The sequence below is a fragment of the Rhododendron vialii genome, chromosome 10a (assembly GCF_030253575.1).
Source record: "Rhododendron vialii isolate Sample 1 chromosome 10a, ASM3025357v1".
In the NCBI taxonomy this organism is placed as follows: Eukaryota; Viridiplantae; Streptophyta; class Magnoliopsida; order Ericales; family Ericaceae; genus Rhododendron; species Rhododendron vialii.
The window spans coordinates 16,115,118-16,123,443 of record NC_080566.1 but is presented as its reverse complement, the minus strand read 5'-3'; the positions used below and the strand labels follow the sequence as shown (position 1 = coordinate 16,123,443).

The window sequence follows — 8,326 nt, the reverse complement described above, 5'->3', positions numbered from 1 at the left end:
ATACCTCATCTGAGAGTCCGTCATCGTTTTGCTGGAATAGAAGATTGGTTGATGCTCCATCCCCTCTTTCCGAACAAGAACCGCGCTCGTTGCATGATCAGAAACAGCAAGGTAAAGATACAGATCTTCATCGGGTAGGGGCTTGACGAGCAAAGGGGCGTGGGACAGGTATTGCTTTAAAGATTGCAAAGCCTGCTCGCACTCTTCGGTCCATACGAATCTGCATCGACTAGTGGTGATTGCTCTGAAAAACGGATGGCAGAGATCACTCGAACGTCGGATGAAACGGTTCAGGGCAGCAACCATTCCCGTAAGCCGCTGTACCTCTTTAATAGTAGTCGGAGCTCGGAGATTTTGCACGGCCAAGATTTGTGTAGGATCAGCTTCTATCCCTCGGCGACTTACCATGTAACCAAGGAACTTTCCCGAGCTTACGCCAAACGCACACTTCTTGGCATCGAGACGCAGCTTCCGTTGTTTCAAAACAGCAAAGACCTCTCCCAAGTCCCGAAGGTGGTCCCGAGCGAACATGCTTTTGCAAACCAGATCATCGATATAAGCTTCTATTATTCGGCCGAGCATGCCAGGAAACATCTTCGTGATGTAGCGTTAGAAGGTTGCACCAGCATTCTTCAGGCCGAACGGAACGACCTTGTAGCAGTAAGTGCCCCGAGGAGAAATAAAGGTCGTTTTCTCCTGATCTTCCGGATTCAAAGCTATTTGGTGATAGCCTCGATATGCATCCATAAAGCTCAAGCGTTCGCATCCTGCCGTTGCGTCCACCATTTGCTCAATCCGAGGAAGGGGAAATCTATCCATAGGACAGGCGTCGTTGAGGTTTGTGTAGTCAACACAAACCCTTAGTTTCCCATTTTTCTTCAGTACGACCACTGGATTAGATTGGCAAACTAGGAGGGATATAAGACTTCCCGAATGACGCCAGCCTCCAACAATTGATCCACTTCTGTCATTACAGCTTCGATATGTGCGGCTGACGAGCGTCGGACTTTCTGCACCACCGACCACCTACTTGGATCGACATTCAATGAGTGCATGGCGAACGAAAGATCAACACCCGGCATGTCTTGTGGAGTCCAAGCAAAAACTTCTATGTTTCGCATCAGGAAGTCAAACATCTCCTCGCGTTCGGCCACGCTCAGAGAACTCCCAATTAAAAAATATCTTCCTTCGCCCCCAGGGATTGAGAAGCGTATTAACTCCTCGGTAGATCTTCGTTCGGCCGGCACTCCAACATCTTCAATTACAAGAACAGGAGTGGCTTCCACGCATTGTACCTTCATACAGCTCTGTTTTTTTATTATAGTGCTGATGTAGCATTTCTTTGACTAGATTTGATCCCCTCGGAAGCTCTCCTGACGTCCATTCCGTCCGACAAATTTTACCACCTGGTGAAAGGTTGAAGCGACTGCTTTCATCTCATGCAGCCAAGTTCGACCGAGTATTACGTTGTATGGACTGGGAGAAGCGACCACCACAAACTCGATTTCAAGAACCTGTGATCCAGCTCGCACGGGGAGAGTGATCAAGCCGAGCGGCCAAACCGGGGCTCCAGTAAAACTGACGAGGGGAGTTGACGCTGTCCGAAGTTGAGCGGGAGATAATCCGAGGCTCTGGAATGTTGAATAAAACATCACGTCCGCCGAGCTTCCTTGGTCTATCATTACCCGTTGAACGATTGACTTTTCAATAGCAACAGTGACAACGAGGGCGTCCGTATGAGGGAGTTGCACATCTTTCAAGTTGTCGGATAAAAAAGTAATAGTGCTGCCGAAACTCGGATCCTCCCATTTTCGCTTTCCCGAAGCGCCCACGTTGCAAACGGATAAAGAGGTGACAGCCCTATCAATTTCTGAACGAAGCTCGGCTGCCCTTCCTTCGAAAACCAACCCTTGTATAACGCTTACGAGATTGCCGATAATAGGGGGAGGTGGAGGAAGTGGAATTCGCCGAACGTCAATCCACTGATTTAAATGCCTAGCTGCTGCTATCTCTTCTAGATACCGTTTGAAAGGTGGGCATTGCATGGTGTAGTGGTCGCGCTCCTTGTGATACGTGCACATCCCTGGTCTGCTTCCGACGGTGCCTAAGAGTACTGTTGGCCAAACAAAGAACGGCAATTTGCCGATGATATTGAGGAGTCTGTAGATAGATTCGGTGAATGCCGTATGCTCGGCCACATACTCGTTTGGCCGTGGTTCTCTTTTCGTTTGTGGCCATGATTGTGGCTGAGGGTGCTGCGGAGGTCGGCCCTTGTTGATCGGCCTGTTGGTTGCCTGGCCTGGCCTCCTTGCCTTTGGCGAACGTTTGATACTTGCTTCTTCGGCCCAATTGTTTTGGAGGGTTCAGGAACCTTTGGTGTATGTCGCTCGGCCATGGCTTCTTCGTGAATGCAATCCTTCTCGATTATGGTCATGAGCTCTCCCATTGTCTTAGGTGGATTACGTGAGAGGTCACGGAACATTGCTGAGGTTGGATCCAACCCGTTCATAAAAGACTCAGCCGCGACTCCTTGATCACAGTCGGGGATAAGATTATAGACCTCCCAATAACGCTCGGTATAAAGCCGAAGAGTTTCTCCAGCCGCTCTCCGCATGTTCACCAACATAGATAATGTCTTTGGTTGAATGTTGCTGGTTACAAAGCGTTTACTAAACTCCAATTCTAGCTCGTTGAAGCAAGAAATAGATTTGGGCTTCAACTGGTTGTACCACAGCATAATTGGCTCGCTGAGAGTGAGTGGAAAGATCTTGCACATAAGGGCGTCAGAAAAGTTATGGAGGCTCATAGTTTGTCTAAAGCGACAAACGAACGCGACTGCATCCTCCTTCGCCTCGTAACGTTTCAGCTTCGGCATGACGAACCTGTCTGGCGGCCGCTCCTGTTGAATAGCATCCACGAAGGGGGAAGCCTTTGCCTTCCCGAGCTTCGAATTATCTTCTTGAACTGGGGTTTGGGGAACAATAGGGAGAGGAACTTCAGCACGCAACTCTAGAGTCTTTCTTCGCTCTTGTCGATTGTGCCGGTGATGCTCCTCTTTCTCCTTCGGTCGTCGAGGGGCTAAAACCGAAGGCGCACGCGCCTCTCCTCTCGAGCCTGCCAAAGGAGCGTGCCGAGGCTGAAGACTTGGGTCGATGGGTTGATACATGGTTGGCAAGCCCGTAAACTGATCGTACAGGATAATCGTATTATCGTGTTCCGAACGGTTTCCTCGGCTCTCTGTTCGGTGGCGACTGCCAGAGTTAGCCGAATGCCGCCCGTCATGGCGTTCGGAGTCGTGTCGGGATCGTACCGAATATTCCCGGTTGCTGCTGGTGCGTGTGTGCCGAGGTGGATCGTTTAAATCCACGGGCCTCTTCCCACTTCTTGGACTCATTTGTCGTTCGGAATGAAATTGCGCTCGGGCTGACGCGCCTCCCTTATTGGTTCCGGCTGTGGAGCCTGTAGCCGAGGATCGTGAACTCTCGGCACGAATAATGCTCGTTAGTCGAGGTCGTGGAGCTCCTTGGTCAAGACGCTCAAAGACAGTTCGTCGCTCGGAAACAGCGAGTTCGGCAGTTTGGGCTTGACGAGACGGTTTGCTTCGTTTGCGGGGTCTCTTCGGTCGGCTGGGCTCGGCGGGATTCCCGTGTGCAGGAGTCATGGTCATCCCTCCGTCCCGCTCCTCCAGCCGTTGTTGTAGCATGGCAATAACCGCTGCCTGACGTTTCTGTTCGGCCAAGGCGATATCCAACTCGGTGGGTGGAAAAGAAAGTTGGCTGGCCACGTGGGGAACCGTCCTAGCCGCTTGACGGGCTCTAGGTTGATAGACCCATAGCCCTCCAGCCCAAGGGTGAAGTTTTCTAGATCCGGAGGTGAGAGGCGTTGAGCCATTTGTTCCGTTCAAACGCGAGGAACAGATAGAATTTGAGCTGAAGATCGTTTCAGATCCTCAACTGGTGTTAAGAACACAAAGAACACCCCAGAACTTTAAGTTGTGATCCCCAGCAAAGTCGCCAATTGTGGGGGTGTTGTTTTTTGTGATCCTTCCTGTGTAGCTGTCTCCGTATGTTGGATCGTGAGAGATGACGCCAGTCTTGATGTACCTGTAGAACCGGAGGGGGATGTTCCTCCGGGAAGATGCTCCGACGAACTTGTTAGTAAGTGGAGAAGAGAAGAAGAAGTTTAGTAAGAAATATGCAAGTAGAGAAGAGAGAGTGTTGTTATCTAAGAGTCCAGAGCCCGTTTCTTAGTGGTAATGCTCTTCTATTTATAGGCGAAGGGGTAGAGTGCTGAGCAAGTTGGCCCTACTTTCCACGTGTCGTGTAATGCTCGGATGGCGTCTTGAAGCAGGGCCATTTAATGAACACCACTTCCCAAGTTTTACAGAGCCACATGGGTCAATGTCAGAAAGGTCACATCGTTCAGAGATGTCACTTCGAATATCGGAAAGGACAACTTACTTATCAAAAGATATTTCTGGAAGGTTCCATAATCGCCTATACTCGGTAGAGCCCACTTCTGACACACGATATATCTCCGAACATCTGGTGTTCTTTCCGAAGAACAACGTAGCCGAACAAGAGGACATCCCGAGCGTTTGGAAAGATCACCGAGCGAACTCAAATACACTTACGTTCGGTTAAGGAACGCAATGTTCGGTGACGTACATGGGCATCCGTCTATCCTTCGGATATTTTGGCCCCCTACAGATTTCTCTCTCTTGTAGGGTTTTTCCATCTCCCAATCCTAGATCTTGGAGGTTTTGCTCTCATTCTCCCTTCACCTCCATTCTCCTCCTCCCCAAACCACCATTCGTCGCCCCTCCTCCGCCTCTTTTGCCGTGTAGTCTGACGGCTTTTGGAGGTAGTGCCTTGCAGATCATGGTTGTCGGAGGCGTCCTCCCCCACCGGAGTGGGAGATCTAGGTTGGTGGATGAAGTCTGCTCCAGTATGGCAGACTTCGTCCGGTTCCATTACCCATTTTTCTTTTTTCTTTTTTCTCTTTTTTGGTGTCCCTTGTGTGGGATTTCTCCCCGTTTATGGGGCTTCTATCACCCATGTGTGGATGTTTTCGGTTATTTTCTGTAGTGCTCCGTCTGTTTGGAGCGATGAATTTAGTTGGAATTGTGTGTACGTAGTCTTTACATTGAGTCCCCTCCTATTTGGTTTCTTGATCCCTTGTCTAGGGATGGAGTTGATGTACTATTTCATGGATCTATAATATCACATGTTATCGTTTTGGTCAAAAAAAAAAAAAAAAGATTTCAAATATAGTACAAGAGATGGAGTTTCCTCATGTACTGTTTCTTGGATCTATAATATTATTTGTTATCGTTTTGAAAGAAAGAAAATCTCAAATATAGTATAAGAAGTGGTATAATCTTAAGAAATCTTTATTGCAACTCAACTCAGAGGTGAACATTGTTTTGCGGTAGGTCGTATCATTATAAATTTACTTATATCTCGACTTTTACTTCTTTTTATTTTTTTTGACCGGATATCTCGACTTTAACTTGATCAGTGCATTTTTTTTTTCTTCGCGTTATCATGTGGTGTGATTTTGGGCTCGCATCATCATATCATACGATAACAAAACTTTCCAACCGTTGTTTAGTAAAACCAAATGAATCGAGAGATCGAGTGAAATTTTGTCCAGATAAAAGTACCAAAAGAAATTCTACTTCCGAAATTATGCAATGTTTACACCTCACACGGTACCTAAAATATGGTAGTCGGACATGGTCACCGTAAAATTGTTCATTCCAAAATATGAACCATGTTTCATAAGTTTTTGTGTATTCGGTAGGTTGAATTGGCCTCAAACGTGACACAAATTAGTATACTAATACTAGAAGTCTATTAGGAATATTCGTCATTCATTTGGATGGTGTCACATGTTGGAGTAAACCTTATTGAATATTACAACATTATAGATATGTAACTCATTGACATTTCTATTTTGGGTCACACTCGTTCGATCCGTACATAATAAATTTATTTTGTCTACATTTTATTGTATTGTGTCATATTCCAGCTCGTGTAAACAAATAGACTGCCTAACCAACTAGCTAATTTTGTGTCGTGCCCTATCCGCAAGTGGTAGTGTTTTGGAGGAGAAAAAAACGAAAATGAACTTGTGGCAAAGGCTAATTGCTTGGTCAAAAAATTTAAAGTTACTTTTGGTTCAAAGCATAAAACAAAAATTGGGTCAAAAAAATTCACATAACCTTTGAATTTAATTAAAATGTTAAATTTGCGCAGAAACCCTCCTGTTTTTAGCTCTTTCTATACGTAGAGATCGATTGATTTTGTGGTCTTCGATCAGACCATGGTCACATGACGTCCTAGCGTTATAATAACCGCACAATTCAATCATGTAGAACCCGTGACAAAAAATACACATTCTACACGATCGAAATTCTGACGGTGGTTGAGCACCACCGAAATAAATCTTGCTCTCTTGGGTAGTGGTTGGTGGTGTCCACAATCTATTCATCATCAGAAACCACCAGTGAACAACCAGAAAAATACCTAACACCAAATCTTGTCCTCACCTTTTATAGTAAGTTAGTGGTACTAGTCAGTAGTATATGGCCACATGCACCAACTCAAAACAAACGTAGGCCCGTCTGTTTCCTCTCCCTCAGCCAATTAATCCCGGGTAGGTATTATGTGACATTATCAAGTGGTATTCTCTGCAAATAAAATATCACCACTTCATCTGTGTCATTTATTGTCTTCCAACCACCCGGCAAAAGTAAATGATATTAATTTCTCTATCACATAATTTATTGCTTCGTAATAGTTGAGAGTACTGCATAGACAACGCCACGTAATAATCATATGGGAACGCTAAATAATTATTCTCCCTCTTCCTTCCCCACACCCTTTTACTTTATTTATTTTTTTAAGCTTTGTTTCCACCACTAACAGCACCAGACTTGTACTGATCGTCAGTCTCCACTCTCCTCAATCATAACACAAACAAAAACCCTGCAGGAGAAAAAGTTCATCACATGCACAATTTATAGCTGGAAAACAAACACAAAAAACAAGTTTACAACCACAAACACTTACTCTCACACACACACACTCACAATAGATGTGGAATCCACGAACATTAGAGGTGTGCAGTATGTGTGGAGCTCATCGTTATTGTAAATGTGTGTAAGTATTTGTGTGTGGTTATAACATTGTTGAACAAAAAAATCTGTGTCCATAAAATTTAACATGAACATGCAGTTACTATTTACCCTATAGGTCCCTAATGTTTTTCTTGTTGGGATGACTCGATCCCATTCACAACATAAGCGTAACAGAAGTAACCCACACAATGATTACGTGGTTTGGCCTCAGTTCCTATTGAGAGAGAGAGAGAGAGAGAGAGAGAGAGAGAGATTCTACTATATAAAAAAATAGGAGATTACAATGTGAGATGAAAAATCACCTTCGAGTTCCTAACACCATGACTCTACAAGATGGTTTTCACTCACCCCACATCTCTATTTTGCCTCACACCTATTCTCCTCAACTTATGACCGAGGTACCCGGCAACTCCTAAAGGGGCTGCCCTCTCACCACTCTAAGCAAGGCCGGCCGGGGTAAGCCCCGCAAGGCTGTGGGCAACCCAAAAAAAAAAAATCCATGTTAATGTATATATTTATAGGCAAATGCTACAAGGGATTTCGGGTTGGTGCTGTGCAGTGAGGTCTTGCTGAGCACCTTCAAGCTGTCGGATCGTGCATCTGACGGCTCGGATCTCATCTCGGCAACCAACAATCGAGAGCTATTCATTGCCGAGATGAGATCCGAGCCGTTGGATGGACGATCCGACGGCTCGGAGGTGCACAGCACAGTGCTGCGCGCACCACTACATAGCACCATCCCCCAATTTGCTACAAGGTGTCCATATGGCATAAATTTGGGGCACTAGTTTGAGGCACTTTAAATGCTTTAATTACATTTTTTTTATACTCATTCCAACATCTATTAATAATGACATTGAAAATATAACCTACTCAGTTAAAAGAAGTCAAACAATATTTTGAATGACAAAAATGACCATATGACTCTTCCCATTCTTCATTCTTTAAGGTGAGAAACAATTATTGTTTTGGAGGAAAATTTTAGTTCAAATATGACTCTTCATATGGAACTTGGAAGGACTTAATTGGCGCCAGTTACTGTCCATAAGAGCAGGTGGAGGAAGCTTTAGTTCCATTGAGTAAAATTCCTTCTCATTATTTGCCATCACGTTGGTGCCGTCAAGCATATATTGAGGATCGTTTCCAAGTTTTGAGAGAGGATTTCCAAGTTTCGGGAGAGGA

The 8,326-nt window shown here is 45.3% G+C and overlaps 1 protein-coding gene across 1 annotated transcript; it reads right to left on the bottom strand.

The window, feature by feature from the left end:
* Positions 1-1,346: 1,346 nt before the first annotated feature.
* LOC131302942 (uncharacterized) lies at positions 1,347-2,081 on the bottom strand. The gene has a single exon (XM_058329735.1). The coding sequence runs from the start codon at positions 2,079-2,081 to the stop codon at positions 1,347-1,349; it is 735 nt and encodes a 244-aa protein (XP_058185718.1).
* Positions 2,082-8,326: the final 6,245 nt, after the last annotated feature.

Coding starts and splice junctions, on each gene's coding strand:
- LOC131302942 (XM_058329735.1), bottom strand. CDS start 2,081: ATGTGCACGTATCACAAGGAGCGCGACCACTACACCATGCAATGCCCA.